The sequence below is a fragment of the Myripristis murdjan genome, chromosome 22 (assembly GCF_902150065.1).
Source record: "Myripristis murdjan chromosome 22, fMyrMur1.1, whole genome shotgun sequence".
Taxonomy (NCBI): Eukaryota; Metazoa; Chordata; class Actinopteri; order Holocentriformes; family Holocentridae; genus Myripristis; species Myripristis murdjan.
In genome coordinates, this window is record NC_044001.1 from 11880835 (window position 1) to 11903052 (window position 22218).

At 42.4% G+C, this 22218-nt stretch overlaps 1 protein-coding gene across 1 annotated transcript in view; it reads left to right on the plus strand.

The window, feature by feature from the left end:
- The window catches only part of uggt1 (UDP-glucose glycoprotein glucosyltransferase 1), a 28397-nt gene extending 7708 nt beyond the window's left edge, over positions 1-20689 (plus strand). The window contains exons 10-40 of the mRNA XM_030082078.1: positions 396-495; positions 635-695; positions 1951-2042; positions 2631-2781; positions 4127-4246; positions 4343-4428; positions 5109-5244; positions 5501-5632; positions 5903-6067; positions 7200-7320; positions 7446-7544; positions 8379-8473; positions 9165-9371; positions 9718-9849; positions 9940-10070; positions 10173-10268; positions 10636-10738; positions 10894-10973; positions 11763-11952; positions 12357-12515; positions 12702-12787; positions 12932-13016; positions 13486-13574; positions 14230-14334; positions 14527-14611; positions 15064-15246; positions 15775-15935; positions 16077-16191; positions 16587-16703; positions 17334-17487; positions 19383-20689. Of these exons, the coding sequence (XP_029937938.1) occupies positions 396-495; positions 635-695; positions 1951-2042; positions 2631-2781; positions 4127-4246; positions 4343-4428; positions 5109-5244; positions 5501-5632; positions 5903-6067; positions 7200-7320; positions 7446-7544; positions 8379-8473; positions 9165-9371; positions 9718-9849; positions 9940-10070; positions 10173-10268; positions 10636-10738; positions 10894-10973; positions 11763-11952; positions 12357-12515; positions 12702-12787; positions 12932-13016; positions 13486-13574; positions 14230-14334; positions 14527-14611; positions 15064-15246; positions 15775-15935; positions 16077-16191; positions 16587-16703; positions 17334-17487; positions 19383-19402 (3656 nt within the window). The 3' untranslated portion in view covers positions 19403-20689. The remainder of the gene's footprint in view (positions 1-395; positions 496-634; positions 696-1950; positions 2043-2630; positions 2782-4126; positions 4247-4342; positions 4429-5108; positions 5245-5500; positions 5633-5902; positions 6068-7199; positions 7321-7445; positions 7545-8378; positions 8474-9164; positions 9372-9717; positions 9850-9939; positions 10071-10172; positions 10269-10635; positions 10739-10893; positions 10974-11762; positions 11953-12356; positions 12516-12701; positions 12788-12931; positions 13017-13485; positions 13575-14229; positions 14335-14526; positions 14612-15063; positions 15247-15774; positions 15936-16076; positions 16192-16586; positions 16704-17333; positions 17488-19382) is intronic.
- The last annotated feature ends 1529 nt before the right edge of the window (positions 20690-22218 follow it).

A 22218-nucleotide genomic window follows, 5' to 3' on the forward strand; every position in this document is an offset into this window, starting at 1 on the left:
CATTATGTTCTGACAAAAAGCAAATACTCAGGATTTCCTTTTTATATCAGCAGCAGAAAGAAGAGCGTAGGCTGTGCAGCAGGTGTATATTCATTATTCTTTTCCGCTTTTTAAATAGGCCATATCTGTTGTCATGAAATGTCACATGTTGGAAACTTGGATTTCGCCACTGTTTCCCAATTTCCCAGCGGTAATTATGAGTTTGAGAAGGCGTTCATGTGCTCGTTAACTTGGAAATACACTAAATAACGACGTTTCAGATGAGAACCTGAAGGCACTATCACGCTCCGCTTCTTCCTCTGCACCTTCCCCTGTTCTTCATGCCCTTTTGTACCACTCATGCTTTTCCCATCTTTCTGTCTCTCCACAAATCCACCCACACTTTTCCCTCACAGATCTGAGTTTCCAGACAGCTGCTCGTATCCTCGCTGCACCCTCTGTTGATGCTCTTAACGTCATGAAGGACCTCAGTCAGAACTTCCCTACTAAAGCCAGGTATAGAACACACACACACACACACACACACACACACACACACACACGCACTAAAAGAGCTCTGAAGTTTTGGCATACACAGACACTTGATATTCTCCAGTCTGCAGTCTTAGAGCTCAGTCTGCTCTGCCCTCTACAGGTCCATCACTAAAACTGTGGTCAACTCAGAGATCCGCAAAGAGATAGAGGAAAACCAGAAGGTAAGAGTTTGCCCTTCCATCCATCATCAGCCAGTCTAAGCTCCGATAAAAAAAACAACAACTTTTCCCTGTGGGCAGCTTGATTTCTGCATTTCTCTAAACTAGACTCTTTTCAATCCTCTTGTTTCTTGTCTTTATCAAGCACGCAAGCAATTTATTTCCCTAGCTGCTGACTGTGTTGTGTAGTCTTCGGGGACGGTCTGGGTTTAGCGTGCAGCTGTTTACCAGTATAATCCAATAAAGGGGAAAAGGGGCGAAAAAAAAAATAGTGGAATAGCATCACTATTTACCACAAGCCTTCAGTCTCACAGCTGTCTTTGGGGAAATACCACAAAAAACGAGGTCTGTCCTTCCTGTTTGTGGTTTTGTTTTTGTTCCTTTTGCTTTTCATTGTCATGTGATTAATTGTAAACAACATCTGGCTTGAAAGGAGTTTGGCTTCCAACAATGTGTTTGGTTTTGTCCTGCTAATAGAATAGGCAATCACTCTTTGTTTGTTGTCATATGATTTCTTGTTCTGCCCCCCCACACACCACACCACACCACACACACCCTCACCCCCACCTCCTCCCCTGCGCATACTTTCTCTTTGTGTGTAGACAAGCACTTTGTTGAGGGGGGGGGGCAGCAAAACGTCCTAATTACTGAATCTGTGATTCATTCAGCAGGCTCAGTGAGTCCTGCAGCGAGAAATGATTATTGATTGAAGTAGTTTGGACACACACACACTAACTCACACTCACACACAGATATTTTCTCTCTCTCACACACACAGACACGCACGCTGTTTAAATAGGTTGAACAATATTTGTGTTAATCATGTCTTGTTGTAATTGCAGTGTCTGGAGTATGATTAATCTGATGTCTTTGTCTTCCTGTAATGAGATTTGACTGTGCCAAATGACTTTGAGCTTTCCTTTGCCTGTACAGGCACACACAAACACACACACACACACACATTTGCCCACACCCTTTCTCTATTAATTAGATTTGTTTACTGTGCAGTTTGATTGCTCTAAACAGACTGACTTTAAACCAAGCTGTCAGCGCTTGTTTGGAGGCGTCGACTTGCCTCATTACGGCTCTGTGGTGACTGTTGCCTCTAGTTTTACGATATAATTGACCACGCGTTTGCGCGCTTTGGCGTTACGCACTGCAACTTGGCGATCCGCTCAGCTGGAGTCGCATGGGGAGTTAAGGGTTTGAAGTGAACAGGACTTTTAGTCGTGTTGACTCGCCTCTCTTCTCCCTGTAGTACTTCAAAGGCACTCTGGGGCTGCAGCCTGGGGATTCAGCCTTGTTCATCAATGGGCTGCACATAGATCTGGATACACAAGACATCTTCAGGTACACACACACACACACACACACACACACACACACAGAGTATCGCTCAGTCAGCACATATTTTTTTACAAGTGCATTTACAGATTACAATCACCCTCCGGCATAGACTATTAATATACTGTACACACAGCAGCTGCAATCATATATTAACATATATTATCATTCTGTTAGAACTCAGTATAGTATCTCTCCTACTCTAATACGCGTAAGTGAACATACACATGCTTACAACCTACTGTATAATCAGACATTTACATTGAGTCATGCGTTTTCTCTCATATAAAGAGGTGAGAGATGATAAAAAATTCATATGCTGTCATATTTGAATTCTCTCACATTCTGATTCAGATAGAAACACACACACTCATACACTCACAAACACACTTACAGCCTGTTAACATTTACATAAAAACATACACTTTGTTGTACTGCAGTTCTCGCATGCCGACACACACACACACACACACACACAGTGCAAATCATGTTTAAAATTAAGTCAAGGCAGTGCTGTCGTGCTCACATTCACATGTAGGCACACACACACACACACACACTCTCTCACACACCCCTGTCCCTTGCTGTGTGCAGTGTGTTTGAGGTGCTGCGCAGCGAGGCGCGGGTGATGGAGGGCCTGCGCTCCCTGCTGATCGAGACGCCCTTCATCCTTGACATCCTCAAGCTCAACGTCCAGCCCTCAGACTCTGACTACGCCGTCGACATCCGCAACCCCGCCATCAATGTAAGGACTTTTACACACACACACACACACACACACAGATTAACACTCTGCCAGCAAGTTATCAAACTGAAATTAATTTGTTGGTTTAAAAAAGGATAAAATTTTTCTCTCAAGAAAACTTTTCATTAAAGTGCTAATTCGCAAATCCTCTTATTTGTTTGTTTGTTTATTTATTTATTTATTGCTAATTGGCGACATCTGTGGGGACAAGAGGGCCACTGCAGTGCTGTTTGGCTCCGCACTTGACAGTCAAACATGATCAGTACTGTGATGTCTTCCTCTTTGGATGGTCTGTTGATGGAATTAGTTCCTGTAGGTGGCGCCATGGTGACTCTTACTGCTCAAGCTAAATAGCCAGTTGTTCTGCTGTCTATTCTAAACAGAGTGCTGTTGTCAAATGTTTAGAACAGCAAATGCTGGTTTCATGAAATGTGCCGGGGTTGAATCACTCTTGTATTACATCAGTCTGTGGTAGAGAGCAGTGAACTGAAGATGCATTCAGGTGAAATTTTTATGAATTGTTTGTCAGGTGGTGTCTCCTAGTAATCGAACGGTTTCTGGTTTGATCCCCGGCTCCTCCTTGTAGCATGCCGGAGTGTTGTTGAGCAAGGCACGGCGGAACCCCTGACGGAGCCATCTTCAGATGGAGGATGGCTCCTTGTAATGGCAGCCTCCGCCATCATTGGCGTGGGTGTGAATGTGTGAATGTGAGGCTCAGACTGTAAAGTGCTTTGAATAGTCAGTAGACTAGGAAAGTGTTATATAAATGCAGTCCATTTAACCATTTGTTTCCCAAACTTACTCACATAATAAGCAATTCACCAGCAACTTTGTTCACCTACCAAGGTGCTTAAACAAAGGGCAAAAAAGAAACATACAGCAACTGTTGGAGGCTTTTAATGGCAATTAAAAGCGTGTTTTGGCTGGAGCAGCCTTCAGCCCTAATCATCTTTTTACATTCTCTGCTCGTGCTAAATTCTGGTAATTAAAGCAGTTAATTATGACAGTAGAGTGATGAAACCCTAAATCTTTTATGACAGAAAAGCCTTGTTGCACTGACCTCTGTGGGTTGAAAGCTTGAACTCTTCATCCTTTAAACTGGTGTTCATGTTAATGACCCCATTGGAGTCTCTTGAAGGAGCCTTTAAGATTTAATCACAATTAAATGCTGGTTGGTTGGTTTTTGTAATACCTTATTTTCTGTTATTTGTTTATTTCCTGCTTGTGAGTTTTTGTGCACCATCATATAAAGGTAATCTCTTGTTGGCATTGGTATGCTATTGGGCCTACACTGTTATATCAGTTATTTTTCAGCTCTTTCCTCTTTGTTCCATTACCTCTGTAGTGGATTAACAACTTGGAGACAGACCATAGATACAGCTCATGGCCCTACAACGTGCAGGAGCTGCTCAGACCAACCTTCCCTGGAGTCATCCGGCAGATCCGCAAGAACTTCCACAATCTGGTGCGTCCACATCTAATTCATCAATCTCTTGTGAATCCGAAAGGGTCTGAGTTCTTGTGAAAATCAGCAAAACCCTGTGTGTGTGCGTGTTTGCAGGTGATCATTCTGGACCCAACTCAGGAGAACTCTGCAGAGCTGCTGAGTGTTGCAGAGATGTTCTACACTAACAACATCCCACTCAGGTGCGTTTGTGTGGGTTTGTGTTTGTCTTCGTCATCAGAGATGTGCTGGACTGTCGTGGAGGTTGAAGTCACCTGCACTGTTTACCCACCTCGCTATTTGGGAAATAGTTAACTCACCTATCAAAGATGAAATCTTCATTTTTCACATATTGTACATCACATTCAGTATTATCAAACTATATAACATTAATATGGGGTTATTTCAAGAAAAAAAGTGTAATATTACTGAGGTTTTTTTTAATATATTGGTAGTATTTTACTATAACTTTTAAGTTTGTTGGCATTATTTGCAGCAACTTCTCAATAAATGAGACACCATCTGATTTAAAATGCTCAGTTACTCTGCTGTTGCTATTAAATCCACAAAAAAGGAAAGAAGTTCAATTGTAGTCCACTGGGAAATAGTCTAGTTAAAATCTGTTTTCATTTAGGAGTTTTGTCATGGGAGAGGGGTATGGGAGACCTTTGATACCGCTCTGTACGCGGCATCTTGGGATGGTCAGTTTGTTAGCATACTGATTAAGGAAACCATATGTGCCCTGCATTTTAATTATGCGCTATACATATAAGGAGAATCAGAGTGCAACTGGTTGTAGAAACTTGGTGTGTGTGTGTGTGTGTGTGTGTGTGTGTGTGTGTGTGTGTGTGTGTGTGTGTGTGTGTGTGTATGTATGTTATAGGATAGGGTTGGTGTTTGTGGTGTCAGATGGAGATGACATAGATGGTATGCAGGATGCAGGCGTGGCGCTGGTCCGTGCCTACAACTACATCTGCGATGAGGTGGACACCCAGAGTGCCTTTGAAGCTGTTGTTGCGGTGAGTTAAACATTCACAAACATTATGATGAAGATTATCTCCCCGTAAAACATCCTGATCAGAGCAAAAATACCAGTATGGAGAGTTTTAATTGATCCTACTAATAAATGTTTTACAGCAGTGACGCTGGAAAGAATTTGACTAAGCAGAGATCCGCAGACTTGCATTTCTCTTTATGCTCTTGTCTTTCTCCCTTAATCTCATCTCTCCTATATCCATCCCCCAACCCCACGACTCCCCTTCTCTCTCCGTCCAGATGTTTGGCCGTGTGCCTATCGCAGGACAGCTGAGTGTTGGGGACGTGGTGAAGGTGCTGGAGAAGAGGTTTCCATACGTGGAGGTCAGCAGCATCCTGGGAGCCGATTCCAGCTACGACGGCAACAGGAAGGTGAGAGGGGACAGAGCACGACACTCACTGTGTGCCTTGATGAAGGGTTTGGCTTGGATAAACTTTTATTTTCTTAGGGAGCGTGCAAAAATCACCCCCTTTGTCGACTAGATGCCATTTATTTACTACATGGTCTTGTTGTTGTTGCAATCGTGAAACCCCTTATCATGTATCAAATGGTATCATGACATAAGCATGCCATCTCCTCTTCTCTGAAGTGAAATTAATATTTATATGGATGTGAAACAAACTTTGTGTCTCCTCCTCCAGGAAGGGCGGGCGTACTATGAGCAGACGGGGGTCGGCCCGCTGCCTGTCGTCATGTACAACGGCATGCCTTACCAGCGAGAGCAGCTGGACCCAGACGAGCTGGAGACCGTCACCATGCACAAGATACTGGAGACCACCTCCTTCTACCAGAGAGCTGTCTACCTGGTGAGTTAGTACACATGCGTGCACGTGCACACACACACCCACACACTCATATTTTAATATGCATTTACTGGCAGCAGCAGTGGGGCAGTGAGCTTTAGTGTTTTTTCACCATTAATGTCACATTAGTTTAATATCATTGTTTCATCATGGTTTAACATTATTGTTTCATCATGGTTTAACATTATTGTTTCATCATGGTTTAACACAGCCTATCGAAGCCCATTATCAGGAGCTAACAGTCTGTTCTTTTGCTTCATATTCATCTTAACCCTTTATAGGGCACTCATTGAAATACTTTGAAATTCAAAAAAAAAACAAAAAAACAATCCTAGACTGTTATTAGTGAACATGACATGACTTTATTACTTTTATACATTTTTTCAAAAATTTTCATTTTCCTATAGAAAATCAAGGCCAATGAAACTGGTCAAATGCCACAATCATGTCACCTGGGATGTAGAGCGAATTTTGCTGATTGGCTGGGTGAAGACCAAATGATTATTGAACTAACTGAGACAGGGGATGGGCGTGATATGTAAAATTTTTGAAATTACCAAAAATAGTCACTTGCCTGATAAAGGGTTAATGCAAAATCAACATCTTATTGATGAGTCACCGGCAAAAAAAAAGTTACCTCAGCCCTGTTAGTGTTCACTACTGCCTTCATGTATGCCTGCCCAGATGTAGTTACATTCACCTTGGCTCTGTGCCTGATGAGTTTTCAGTTTGATAGACATAAATACTGTATTGCAACAGGTCATTTCAACACGTTGCAGCTGGGCTTGCACTTCCCATAAAGCATAGTCAGTAATGCTTTGTTAGTGCTTACACCAGTTCTAGTGGTAAACAGGGTGTTAGATAGTTAATTACTGTGCTCTCTCTTTTCTTTAGTATTATTATAATTAGATTTTATAACTACTTGGAAGAAAACATCCATAAGCATTAGTACCTGTTGTGTAAAAACAATAATACCTGAGAGAGTTTGTTATTATGATTATGGGGATGAAGAAGGCACAGACAAATCCCGGTGGAATCACCCTCATACCTTCTGCATGATCTTTGTGCCTGCTATCACGGTAAAGGTCACCCTTTTGGTACGACTGCCTTCACATCCTGAGTGTTTTTCACACAGGGCGAGCTGGCAACAGATCACGATGTTGTGGACTTCATCATGAACCAGCCCAACGTCGTTCCTCGCATCAACCCCAGGGTGCTGTCCACCAGCAGGACATACCTGGACCTGTCCGATACCAGTGAGTCCTTACGCACACACAAACACACACACGCACACACTTATATCAACCATTCTGGAGACATTGCCATTGCTGTGACCACCACACACTCTTTCCTTTTTAAAGCGCTTCTTCTCTCTCTGCAGACAACCACTTTGTAGATGATTACGCTCGCTTCCTGACGCTGGACACGAAGGAGCAGAACACAGCTGTGGCCAACAGCATGAACTACATGACCAAGAAAGGTAACGGTGCAGGACAGCCTCATATACTGGCTGGTCAGTGTTGGTGTTAAAAAGAAAATAGTGGATGAAAAGGAGTAAAGTTGTGTGTTTTCAGTTGAGTCGAGTTCTGCAGTTATTTATTTGTGTTCAAGTCTAAATGCTCCCTCTCGTATTTTACTTTCTGTCCCTTCTGTCTTCTCCTTCTGTTCCTTCTTTTATGCTTCTCCTTTTATTTCCCCGCATCAGGGATGACCGCCACCAATAGGCATGGTAATCTTCTTCTCCCTTTCCTTCACATTTTCCCTTTTCTCTTCTCTTTTTCTTCTTTGTGCTTTGTGTGAACTAACTCCTCGGCTGGCAGTGTTTCGGTACATTTGTGAATCCACCAACTCTCTTTCATCTGTCAGAGGACACAGATAACTAACTGAGCATGTGGAGATTGTGCATTTGGGCCCGAATGGTATAAATAGCACAAACAGTTTGCATAACTACTTGTTAAGTTTAACCATTGTTTCTTATATCCGTCTGACAGTCCATTCTGTGCTTTTCATCCTAGCTGCATGGAGAATGAGATGGAAGTTTGATTTAGTGTTTAGAAAATGACCAAACTCTAAAGGCTGTGATGCTCAGGCATGATTTGGAGCAAAGGATAGTAAGAAAATAGCAGCAAGAGTGGGTCAGTGTAGATGTTTGTATTGAAATGCAAACTATAATTCCACTATTCTAGCCACATAGATTTTTTCCCCATTTTCCAATATCAGGATTGTATATTTGCCACTCAGTTGGCTGCCTTTGAAACATCACCATGGTTCTTTGCGTTTTAAAAGCCTCTCCTCCTTTCTCTGTGGTTGTTAGATGATGGCTACATCCGTCCTGTAACCTTCTGGGTGGTGGGAGATTTTGACCAGCCTTCTGGACGCCAGCTCCTCTACGACGCCATCAGACACATGGTACAAAACACCCTCACTACTAGTTAGACTATTACAGTGTAGGTGTGTATTGGATATCATCAGAGGGGACACCAGAAACGTGGTACGAGATGGAGCATTGACACACAGATAGAATGTGTTTCTTAAATCCAAAAATTAATGTATATTGAAGAACTTAGAGGAAAAATCCAGCCTAAAACACTTTGTCTAAAAGCAGTCATTTACATTGTGTTTCTGTTGCTGCTGTGTTACTTGATGTATTTTTGTTATCCTGTGGCTGTAACAAGCCAAAAGTGAAATCAGCACTGAGAGAAATGTTTGCTGTCAGTGTCAAACCCAAAACATAAAAGAATGAGGGCTCCTCAGTAGACTCAGAGATTTGTAATTAATTCACGAATACACAGAGAAATCTGGTAGAGAGGAAGGATAGACTCACCTCTTTCTCCTGTTATGCTCCATTTTAGCTCCATCTGCTCTCTGTGAACATTGTCTTTGGATTCGAATTTTCCAACAAAAGTCATAGTTAGTCATACTTTAGTATACTAATATACTAAAATATATGTTACTACTAAAAATATTCTACCCTCGAAAGCTGATTCATTTTGTTTTTGAAGTTTGTCAGTCACCAGTGGATTTGGTGGGATGAGCTGTTTTGTATTTCTCTGCTCCAAACAAACCCCCTCTAACCTCCTGTGCACCTGCTGTACAACAGAAAACCAGCAACAACGTCCGTCTGGGGATGATCAACAACCCATCAGCCAATCCGTCCGCAGACACAAGCCGCGTGGCGCGGGCCATCTGGGCCGCCATGCAGACGCAGACTGCCAACAACGCAAAGAACTTCATCACCAAGATGGCCAAGGAGGAGACTGCCGCGGCACTGGAGAGGGGAACTGACATCACAGAGTTCGCTGTCGGGGTGAGGGGGACGGAAAAGTCACTTATCTGCACTTATCTGAAAGCCAAACAGCAGAACTGACCCGTGAACTACATAACCTGCTATTATAATGTATTTCCAGTCATACGGATTCACATTTAGCATAAGAACGATGATAAATACCCATTCTCAGGGGTTTTGGATCAGTCCTGTTAATCCTTTAACCCATAAGTTAATGGTTCTGCATTATAAATATTCAACACATCTTCCCAGGTGCAGTGGTTGGCTTTCCTCATGTTTGCTTTAGTTGTTGCAGTTGAAACATTATAGCATTATTGATTTAACTTCTTATATATTACCGCATGTTATTTGCCTTTCTTTCCTGCAGGGTATGGATGTTTCATTGTTCAAGAGTGCATATGCAGGTCCCAAATTCGACTTCCTGCTCTCCCACGCTGCTTACTGTCGAGATGTGCTCAAACTCAAGAAAGGACAGAGAGCAGTCATCAGCAATGGAAGAGTGAGTCACACTCTTTTACTTTTGTATGGGAACATGTTGAACAGATAGAAATAGCTGTATTTATCACGACTTCTCCGTGCTCGTCTTCAGATTATTGGTCCACTGGAGGAAAAGGAGGTCTTCAACCAAGATGACTTCCTCCTTCTGGAAAGCATCATCCTGAAGACCTCCGGGGAGCGAATCAAAAGCAAGGTTCAGCAGTTTGGAATTGAGGAGGACAGGTATTTCTCCTCCCATTAAGAACTTTATAAAATTTCACCGGACTATGTCTTCACTTATAAAGCATTTTCAGATGGCGTGAGTTAATGCAGAATCTCTCTCAGGGCCAGTGACCTGGTGATGAAGGTAGACGCTCTGCTCTCCTCTCAGCCCAAAGGAGAGGCCAGGGTAGAATATGGCTTTGCTGATGATCGCTACAGGTAGGACAACAACGTTTTAATAACCGAATCCTAGCTTGCTCCTGAACAAATTAAATTAGCTGATATTACTGCTGAGAATAATAAAAAGAGCTCTTCTCCGGGGATAGATCACTATACATTATGTGTCTGTATTTTGCAATATCTAATTTCTTCTCCTGAGTTCTTCTTTTTATACCCCTCAGCTTGTAGTGAAGCTATGGGCACATCTTGGGCACACAGGAATAATTTGTTTAAAGGAGGGAAAAAAATACTTGAACAAAATTACTTGGTGAAACCAGTGCACCTTCTTTTCAGCAGCTAACATACATGAAAATCTTAAAACATCCCATTTACAATTGCTTGGCACTGATTGGCTGGTTTTTGGCAGTGCTGTGAAGATCCGTCCCACAGAGGGAGATGTGTACTTTGATGTGGTTGCCGTGGTGGATCCCGTCACCAGGGATGCACAGAAACTCGCTCCTCTCCTATTGGTATGTTGGATGCGGATCCTCGCTGGATGGATTGAGCTATTTTTTTTTTTCAATGCACTGTTTTTTGTATCGATTTATCAAATTGCTCACTGCCCCTTGACCATTTCTGCACCTTATTTCTGACCTCTCGTTCCCTCCCTCCTCCCCACCTTCAGGTTCTGAAGCAGCTGGTGAATGTCAATTTGCGCGTCTTCATGAACTGCCAGTCCAAACTCTCAGACCTGCCTCTTAAGAGGTGAGCACAACATTGATTTGTCTACACAGAGTGAATGCACAACCCGTACCTCTGTATCTGTATTGCACTATGCCTACCCATATATCCTCTAACTTATTCTGTCAGGTTTCTCACACAAGTTGACCATTTGCCCTCTCACACACCTCTTTGTAAATTGAAATGAGGTGCTGAGTCCTTAAGATTTCACGGTACTGTAGATCAATTCTTAACTTTGCCAGAGTTAAGGTTTCAGTTCCCACTCGGCCACCTATGCTAAAAACATATCCAGACATATAATAGATAATTATAAACTATGACAATACGTTGTTGCTCAAGCATTCATGCTACAACAAATTATATGAGTTTCAATAAAGCATCACTGCAGCAACGTGGCAACTTAACCCCTTTTAGACTATTGTCGCGAATTTGCCTCAAACCACTTCCAGTCTTAATGCAGCTGAGGTGGTGTATGTATGCCACTGATGCTGTTGATGCATATTTCACACATATCAAGAATTGTATTGAAAGCACTCTACCACCAATAATTTAGCATCTGCTTGAAGGCAAAAACACAAACAATTTATTTTTGTAGATAATTGTAAATAAATTCAGGCAGTAAGAGGTTAACGCTGTATGCTGCTTGTGGAAAAGGCAGTTAACTTGGTGCAGCGTTATTATTATTATTCAACAATAATGTTCAGTGTAATGTACAGTGTATGCATGTTTGCTGTTTGCAGCATGCTAAAAAAAAAAGGTCTTGTTCCAGATGTGAATTGTTCTTTACTGGCAGTTGTTTGTATTCTCTTGTAGTTTTTACCGCTACGTGTTGGAGCCCGAGGTGGTGTTCCAGGCGGACGGCAGTTTGTCTCCGGGGCCCATGGCGAAGTTTTTGGACATGCCTCAGTCTCCGCTCTTCACCCTCAACCTCAACACACCCGAGAGCTGGATGGTCGAGTCTGTACACACACGCTACGACCTGGACAACATCTACCTGGAAGAGGTAAGACTGAGTGTGTATGTTGGTCTGTGTGTATGTTTCGGTATTGATTTTGGTGTTTGTTTGTTTTTTTTACTTTAGCTGATTTGATAGTACTAGTGACTAAATATTTCATAGTGTGTGTTTGTGTGTTTCAGGGTGGTTTAAAAATTTTCTCCTCAACCTAGTCCGACCATTCAGTCTGTTTTCTACACAGTATGATCTTTACTTGCTTTTAAGCACATTGAGTTTACACCTGCCGTATGAAATGTGCTATACAAATAAATTTGACTTGACTTGGCCGTCTGACTGTCTGCAACTTGATGCTGAATTTTCCAAATGGAGTTTTAACTTCTGCTGTAATGGTCTGCGTGTTCATGAGTTTGATGAGGGTGATGTTTAATCGTCTTCACCTCCTTCCGTTTTAGGTGGAAACAGTCGTAGCAGCAGAGTATGAGTTGGAGTACCTGCTTTTGGAAGGCCACTGTTTTGATGTAAGCACCGGTCAACCCCCACGTGGCCTCCAGTTCACCTTGGGAACCGCCTCTGAGCCTGTCATCGTGGATACCATCGTCATGGCAAACCTGGTACGTTAACGTGCAGTAGATTTTGTAAAGATGCCGAACCCTGTCTGAGTCTTCCATCCCTGGTATCTTTTGTATTTGAAATGCTTTCCCTCATGGTAAACCATTTTATCCCTTCCTTAATTTGTAGATTTGTCCTCACTCTCTTTGTAACAAGCACTGTAAACCTCCTGTGTCCCTGCTTTGTAGGGTTACTTTCAGCTGAAGGCTAATCCAGGAGCTTGGATCTTGAAGCTGAGGAAAGGACGCTCTGAGGAAATCTACAAGATCTACAGGTGAGAAAAGTGATAGCCACAAAGGCACTACAAAATAAATAGTCAGGGAATTAGTTACTTAAATATGCTCTTCAACTAATGATTACCCTCAAATTTATATGTTGGTGGTTCATTTTCTGTTCTATTGTTTTTTTCTTGCTACAGCCACGACGGTACCGACTCCCCTGCAGACTCTGACGACATTATAGTGGTGCTGAACAACTTCAAGAGCAGGATCATTAAAGTCAAGGTTAGTTCACTCTCAATAAGTTCATGACTGTGAGACGCTGTAGCAGGAAAGCAACGATCGCTACCGGATCATATCTCCAGCACCACAGTCGGCTGTTTTGATTTGCCCCAATTTGTGAACCCATGATGATAAGCAAGATTTTCACTGGGTCTGATTAGTCTTAAAAGTCTCCTCAGTCTATTGGATTTGTTATTCAGTATTAAAATATTCATGACTGCAGTTTGTTGTGCTGAGGGTCTGAGCCTTTAGATTAAGACATGCAGGGCATCTATATGCACATGCCCTTACACACTTGTGAGTTACAAACAAAACTTAATTCCCAACACCCCCTCGCTCTTGTCAGCTCTTTTCCCTGTGCGCCACGTTTCACCAATAAGTAAATTCGCAGGTCAGCTCTGGACAAATCACCTTCCCAGCACTTTTCTCATTGGTGAGTCAGCTAACGGATTTAAAATTGTTTGTTGATCAGGTCCAGAAGAAACCCGACAAGTTCAACGAGGAGCTGCTGAGTGATGGGACCCAGGAGAACGACTCCGGTTTCTGGGAATCTCTGACCAGGTCGGGCTTTGGTTCAACTTCCGTGCCTCCAGTTTTCTATGAACACACACACACACACACACACACACACACACACACACACACATACATACAGATGTAGGGAGACAATGAAAATACATTTTTAAGAGGAAAGGCACACTAGCAGGATACACACTTGGCATGTCTGATCTTAGAAAGTGTAAAATTATGAGAATCATTTTGTAATGCTAGAACATATGAACAAAACATGGTGTTACTTTACAATAAGACTACTCATATAAAGGGTTTATGAATGATGTGTAATTTGGTTATTAATTACATTAACACTGTGAAAATCATTAATAAACAATTATATTGATAAACAAACAAGATTACATTAACAGAATAGATGGGGTACAGTAGTAATTTGATCTTGCCAAATAGTTAGCCCCCATCAGTGTATAAAAACTGTTATGTAACTTGTTTGTAATTATTTGTTAATGATCTATTAAGTATTTACAACCTAATTAATAACCTAATTATAAACCACACGTAAACCATACATAAGGGTAATCTAATTGTGAAGTGGTGCCTAAACACACATACTTTATCTGTTTTTTCTTTCTTTCCTTTCATCAGGTGTCTACCTCATCATTTACTGTCAAATTGTGTGTGTTTTTCTGTCCCTTGTTCTCAGAGGGTTCACAGGTGGAGCCAAGCCCGAGGAGCCTAAGCAGGAGAAGGACGATGTGATCAACATCTTCTCTGTGGCCTCGGGGCATCTGTACGAGCGCTTCCTCAGGTCAGTGTCAGGGATGTGACCAGGCTCCAAAGCTGTGAGAGTTGTTTATCTGAGATCCTTGAAAAGAGGAAAAAAAAAAAATGACATCTCTAGTTTGTGTTGTTGTGTACACTGTCTCTTCTTCATTGATTTTCTGTTGTTTGTCCTCCCAGCGCTGTTGACACCAGTGTCTTTGTTCTCGTTCCCTCTCAGGATCATGATGCTGTCAGTGCTGAAGCACACCAAAACTCCCGTCAAGTTCTGGTTTCTGAAAAACTACCTGTCCCCAACTTTTAAGGTAGGATTTTTCACCGGTGTTGTGTTCAGTCAGTTGTCACCTCAACTTTGACATGGAGATTTTCGCTGACAGCTTTGGCTTTTTCCCTGTTTGTGTGTGACACGATCTTCAAACACAAGTTCGGAAAATCAGGGCAAATATATGCAACAGGGATGATGTTTTTATTCCCTTTGTAACAAAGAGTACAAGTCCTCTGATGTGTGTCAAAACTTCAGACGTTTTTTTGGACATACTCCCATTCATCCCTTTGTCATTCCATTTTTTAAAAACTTTCTTTTCATTCATTTTTCATTTTATTATTTTATTTTATTCATGTCATGATTTATGGACGGCGCTGTCCAAAACAATAATTGCAGCTGTAATCGGGCACGACATCTAAACAAATGCAAAGGAAACCCAGTTTTGTCATGTGCGCACGCTGACAGGCCTGTCTGTGCATGTCCGCCCTGCAGGAGTTCATCCCCCACATGGCCAAGGAGTACGGCTTCCAGTACGAGCTGGTCCAGTACAAGTGGCCTCGCTGGTTACACCAGCAGACCGAGAAGCAGAGGATCATCTGGGGCTACAAGATCCTCTTCCTGGACGTGCTCTTCCCTCTCGCCGTCGACAAGTTCCTGTTTGTGGACGCTGACCAGGTTAGCATGCAAACACACTGTCGAAATATCACTCTATCTAAATACATGCTCTCCTTCTACGCTGTTGATGTTGTTGTAGCTGGAACAGGAATTTCTCACTGCAGCAAAATCAATCCAGATAATAATAATACTGACAGAAGACTTGTGACACCAGTAGACTTTTGATTATTTATAGGTTTCGAAAGGTTTGGTATTTGCACAAACATGAAAAAAGCTTGGAGAAATATTGTTAGTACATGCATGACCACACATTTGTGTTTGTTTTTTTTTTTTTTTCAGCTATAGTCATATGGTCTAATTGATAATCTGACCAACTTCCCCTTTTCTGCCTTTATCTCTCTGAGATTAATAGATAGAAGAAATTTGTTTTCACAGTGTCATCCCTGGCAGCAAAAAGATTGGCACTCATTCGCTCTCCCTCTCTCTCTCTTTTTGTGAACTTCACCCGTAAAGCCCCTTGAGAGTGGGAACTATGATTAAGGGCTCTAAATCATCTGGAAGTCTCTGTCTCCTCCTCCTCTCCTTCAGATTGTGCGCACAGACCTGAAGGAGCTGCGTGACTTTGACCTGGAGGGCGCTCCGTACGGATACACTCCGTTCTGCGAGAGCCGGAGGGAGATGGACGGCTACCGCTTCTGGAAGTCGGGCTACTGGGCCAGCCACCTCGCTGGACGCAAGTACCACATCAGGTAGAAAGGCCTCCCGCCGTGTGCTTTGAATTGTAACGCTTAAGCTTGTCCCATCCCGACAGATTTAACGGTTTATCACCCGTTTCTCTTTTACAATATATTTTTCATCTCTCTTCTCATCTCGCCATCTCTCCTGTACAGTGCGCTGTATGTGGTCGACCTGAAGAAGTTCCGTAAGATAGCCGCAGGAGACCGGCTGAGAGGGCAGTACCAGGGTCTCAGCCAGGACCCCAACAGCCTGTCCAACCTCGACCAGGTCTGGGACTGTCTGCCTTTCTCACTCCATGCGCTTCCATTTGTCAGTTTGACCTAACTTTGACGGGAGCTCTGATTTCCAGGATCAGATTTTGTGCGATCACATCTCTCTCTGCACCCTCGAGTGAAAATACATGTTTTTCTGTGCCTCAGCCATCTCTGTATGACTTCCTTTATTACTGCTTATGTGCACATTTGGGCTGGACGCACTCTACCCCCTTTGTGTGTTGATTTTGTCAGTGGGAATGAGCAAACTCATTTTTGTGCGTCCAGAGCTGTCACATAATGACAGGTGTTACCATAGCCACTATCTCCTTTCAAGTTCAATTTGTACAGTGTGTTCAACCGCTGCCGTCTGCACCTCCCTCATTGGTCTCATTATTTGTGTCTGTCCAGGATTTGCCCAACAACATGATCCACCAGGTGCCCATCAAGTCTCTGCCTCAGGAGTGGCTGTGGTGTGAGACGTGGTGTGACGACACCTCCAAGAAGAAGGCCAAGACTATAGATCTGGTACCAGCAGTCTGTCTGTGTGTGGAAGAACAACATGAAAAATAGCACAATAACAGGAATCTCTATTAAAAATGAATGGGATTTTAGTGTTACAAAAGTCTAATATCTTGATAGCATCCCAGATGAATGTGCTGCTGGGAAAAGCTTCATATCAGAGATCATCTGAAATAAATAAATAAAAAAATTAGAAATAGAAAGAGAAAACAAAGATGCTTAGCGCTCTTACAATATCCGTATCACCACTGAATAATTAAATTGTAAAGCTCCACTAGGCAAATTAACAGGCGTCTTGTCAGCTCACATCACAAAGTGAGGCTGCAGCAGAGAAGACCGTCCCAGCGCACTAATTAAAACCCTGTAAATTCACTGCACTTGTCCAAACAAAATCCCGGTGTTCGGGTGTGATGACGTCTCTGCCCGCAGGAAGTAATTAATCAAAATTTCCTTGATTTCTTGGTTATGAATTTCAAAGTTTCCGAACCCAGTAAAGATGTGTAGTGCCGCTTTAAGTGCTAGGAAACAAATGGAATAGATAAAAGGAATGAAATGATTTTCTTTACTGCCACTGAACATAACGGTTGATGATATGATCTGCTCCTTCCCTTTCTCCCACGTTGCCGATCTCCACAGTGTAACAACCCCATGACCAAGGAGCCCAAGCTGCAGGCTGCCGTGAGGATCGTGGCAGAGTGGACCGACTACGACCAGGAGATCAAACGGCTGCAGACCCGGGTTCAGGAGAGGGCGGCAGAGAACCACACAGCAGCACAGCCGCGGCACACAGGTACTAAACCCACGACACACAGCAGCGAGTAAAGACAGAGACCCAAAAACACACCTCACAATTCAGAGTGTGGGCGGTGATTGGATATGTATTGCCATTTGGTTTAAAGATATTGTGTGATTTTTGGATCACAGTGGTCCCTTGTTAATCGCGGGAGTTACGTTCTAAAAATAACCCGCAATAGGCGAAATCCGCGAATGATGATAGATGTTTTAAGGCTGTAAAACCCCCCACTACACACTTTATACACTTTTCTCAGACAGGCGTTAACATTTTCTCACTTTTCTCTCTTGTTTAACCCTCTGAGCCCCAAGCAGTTTTTGGGCGTTTTCTGCTCCCCTCACATTTTGGCTCACTGTGGGCTTGTTTTTCACTGCAATTACAAGTGCTGCACCTCTATGGAAACAGCACAGCTGTGGCTATCACATGGAGTCATTCAATAATGTCTTTCATGCTGTATAAAAGAGTTATAGTGCCATAAATCATAAAAAAAATAAAAAACGCAAACTGACTTTTTTTGATAATTTATTTTACAAAAATAGAGAAACATTGGAATTAATGTACAGAACATTTTTTCAGGTGCCCACACATGTCACTGATCCAGGAAAAAAAAGTAGGACTTCACATGGTTTATTTCCTGAAATATTAACATTTTTCCAACCTGTATAAACTTAGGCGTTTTTACTGCCTTGAGCCCTTCCATGTTACTGCTGCTACCTGCACGCTGAAATTCAGTGAATTTTTTTCACGCAACTGTTGGGCTCACCTGAATCATTCAAGATGTCTCAGATCCGCTGAAGACCGCAGAATTTTCTGTTTTTTGAATGATCTGGATTGAGTAAACGGCTATTTTTTGGCGAATTGTTGAATGAAGCATGTACAATAAAATGATTTGGATTAGGCTTAGTTTCGTCCTTTTTTCTACCGCTAAGTGTAAGTCGGACATGTTGCATTCATATACCATCGGAAAATTCAAATTCCGACGAGAAAATCGGTTTTTAAAGCTTTCAGCCATGATAAACGGTTGAATTTTGGCGATTTTTTGAAAAATACATGCCTTTCTATCCCGCCGGCGGGTTTTGGGGCTCAGAGGGTTAAACACTCTCAAAGTTCAAACCTTCGTAGAAAAATAAGGACGCAGAACACAATGCGCTGGAAAAAAAAAAAGCATGCAAAATTGCACTAAAAAAAATCCGCGAAACTGCGAGGCCGCGAAAGGTGAACCGCATTATAGCGAGGGACAACTGTACTTTAAACGCTGGACTGTGGAAGGCAGCTGCATCAACACTTCCCGAGACAGTTATAATGAGCTCGTCAGATTTCCTCTGAGCTTCTTACATTTCTTTGAAACTGAGCAGCACAACAAAAAAATGTGAGGTGTTTGACTCATCTGAACCTAATCTGGACTCGCAAGTTATGTTACAGCCTACACAGCAGCGCTCATTTCTAATTAATCTTTACCCTCAATATGATTAAAACCAAAGTTCTTCAAATTGCGGAGGTGCAGTTGCTGTTTTTTCTAATTAATGTGATGAATTTACTTGATTACCAAGATGCCAAAAATGTTGCCATCATAAAATTTATAACATCAGTAAATATCAATAATTATCTTGATATGTACATCAGATAAATTTCACACAACCATCTTTTGCATTCTAAGCTGCAGTGTTTTTCCCCACATTGAATAAAATAAAAACATGTCCAAATGAAGGGCAGTGTATCCTTCCAGGGTCATAATGGCAACATAAAAATCATCAAACAGAACAAAAAAAGATGTTTTTCGCCATGCCTGCCATTCACTCCCTTTTTCACATTAACCATTTTTGCTGATTAACGAGTCAGAAAGTCAATCAATCAATCCACAAGTTTGACCCGTCTGTTTCTTCCTCTCTCAGATGATCACACAGAGTTGTGATTCTCCAGCGGGGACCGTGACGAGGCGGTGAATTGGACTCTGTTTAAAGAGTCTGCATCGTGGAGAGGCTCCTCTCCCCTTTTGGGAGCGGCTGAACGCTGAAAGGCCGACCACAACCCGGCACCGAGCGGCTCAAGACTTTTGTTTTCTGTTTTGCTTTATGTTCTTTTTATACTGTGTGAGGGGGGAATTACTGTGGTCAGGTGAAGGTGGTTTAGGAGACGTTTTTGTGTACATGTGTGCGTGTATGTGTGTTAGGGTGTGTGTTTGTGTGTGTGTGTGTGTGTGTGTAGGCATTGAGAATGTGTCTCTGAAACAAATCATGCATATGAGTTCTTTGTCTCTCCAATATTTCCCCTGTAATAGGTTTTGGTAAATTTGCACTGATTGGAAATCCTGTTTTTGGCTGCGGCTCAAACGGGGATGATGCCAGTATGATCATAACTCTTGCTGAGAAAGTCGCACCGCTGCTTATCCTCTGACAAAGCAACCATCTGTCAGTAGGAAGGCTGAGGTCACCTCCAACTGTAACTACTTTTACTGAGGGGAAAAAAATATTTGAAGGCCCTGCTGGGTTTTTCCTCCTGCAAGGTAAAGGTTATCTTTTCGTCCATTGATGTGATCCGATTTACTGATTGTTGTGTAGTTTACAGGATTCCTGTGTAGGCCTGGGAAGTCAAGTAAAATCAGGTTTGGATAAATGTAGAAATTGGGAAAAAAATATAAGTCTGGAAAAATAATGGTGTCCTAAGGCAGATACAACTGCATCTTCACATTTGTTTGTTAGAATCACGTCAAACCACAGAGACGGCACGGTTAAGTCTGGTACTGCCCGGCCTCTCCACATCATATCTGACACTGACATCATCAAATCACGGGAAGGAGGAGGAACAATTTTGCAATTGAAAATGTGTAGGAACACTGTTTATCTGTTTACGACAGCTACACTCAATGAAAACAGGCTTGACTTGAGTCCCCGGTTTCCTGTGGAAAGTCATCGACATCACAGTAACTCTCAGGGAAAGATGTTTCAGGCTGTCGAGGCGATGCATGGACAAATGCAGCGTCATGAATCTGAAGAGAGAGCCTGCTTAGATGACATTCAGATTTTGGTCCTAGCCAAAATGAGATTTTCTGTTAATAGTAAAAAAAATAATAATAATAACAATATCCAAGGATTTTTCTTCATCATCCAACTCCTGAATCTCTTTGTGTTGACTACCTGTATTGTTGAACATATTTTTTTTGGTTGAATAAATTCCCCAACAATAAATTTCCCCAAGTTTCGCCTGGTGTATTGTTGGCTTTACTTTGTATGATGATAGGAGTATTTAGTCGAGCGCTGCTGCACATGAAATACAGTAAATACATCCACGCTGCCTCAAGACACAAGCAGCTTGTTACTGGAAGGTTTCAAACTTTTATTGTGATCCATTTGAAAAAAGGTTTTACAAAAAGTAACATTCAAATTTTACACAAATTCTTTAAAAAAAAAATCACTTAAAATAAGGTTTTGATACAACAGATTCAGTTAACTAAGTAATGGCTTCTATAAACAGTGAAAATAAGATAATATACATGTAAATGAACGCTACAAACATGGACAAACTGAGGAAAAGGTTACAATTAATTCAAATAAACAAAATGACAATGGCGTGATTGTTGTCTCTTCACTGAGCGACATCTGGCCTGAATTACCAACAGAAGAGTCATTTAAAAAAAAAAAAAGTGTAATTCCACATCATCTGCTATCCAACTGGAATGTTTGGTGACAACGCTTCGGCAGCAGCTCGCTGATTTGTTGCATACGTCTCACGTTTTTTAATGGAGCTGCAGGAATTCAGAGGTAACCGTCCGACCCAATGATCACCACCCACAAACCATCGATTTACACAACACCCAGGCTGGCAAAGAGACATGGAAAACTGAAATACAAGGTGAATTTACAGCTAAACAAAATGCATGAGGGTGTGGGGGGAGGGGTTAAAAAAAAAAAAACAAAATGAAAAAATAGACGTTTATTGACTTGGACAAGCACATCGGACGGTGCGCTTGTGAGGACAGATGACCCGAGACATTCTGCTCAGACTGACCAGACACTGGAAGAAGCTGCCCCTCCCCCCCTTAAAAAATTAAAATTAAAAAAAAACAAAAAAACAGGGCGACTTGCATCTTTGAGATCAGTGAGCAGTGGCACTGTCGTCCTGCCGTGGCCGCCGGCGGATGTCAGCTCTGCTTGAAGCAACATGGCCCGACACCGACGCAGCCGCGCCACTGCCCGTCTGATTGTGTCGCTGCTGCTGCTGCTGCTGCGGGACGTCCCGGTGTCGACGGCCGCCATGCTGCCTCAAACAGAGTCTCCGATTCTCCCCGAGCCACCGCCGTGCAGCAGCACCGCCCCCCCCCCGGCCGCCCCCCACCGGAGACGACCATTAAATGTCAATCATCCCAGAGAGGTACACTAGTTCCTTTTCCCTCTTCCAAAACAAAAACAAAAACAAAAAAAAAACTCCCACCATTTTCATCATCATTTGACAAACATTTATCTCCATTACAGTTACATCATCCGCAAAGCTTAAAAAAACACATGCACCTCCAGCATTTTATACAAGAGTATGATACAAAATAAGGCATTTCATTGTGTTTGAGTATTTGTCAGGGTTGAGTGTCTATGCATGTGTGTGTGTGTGTGTGTGTGTGTGTGTGCGCGCGCTTGAGTGTATGTGAAATTGTTTGCACATGTGTACATAGCAACCACATTAATGTTATTTTTTTTTTGCCCGCCTATAAAAAGACTGCAAAAAACAAACATAAAG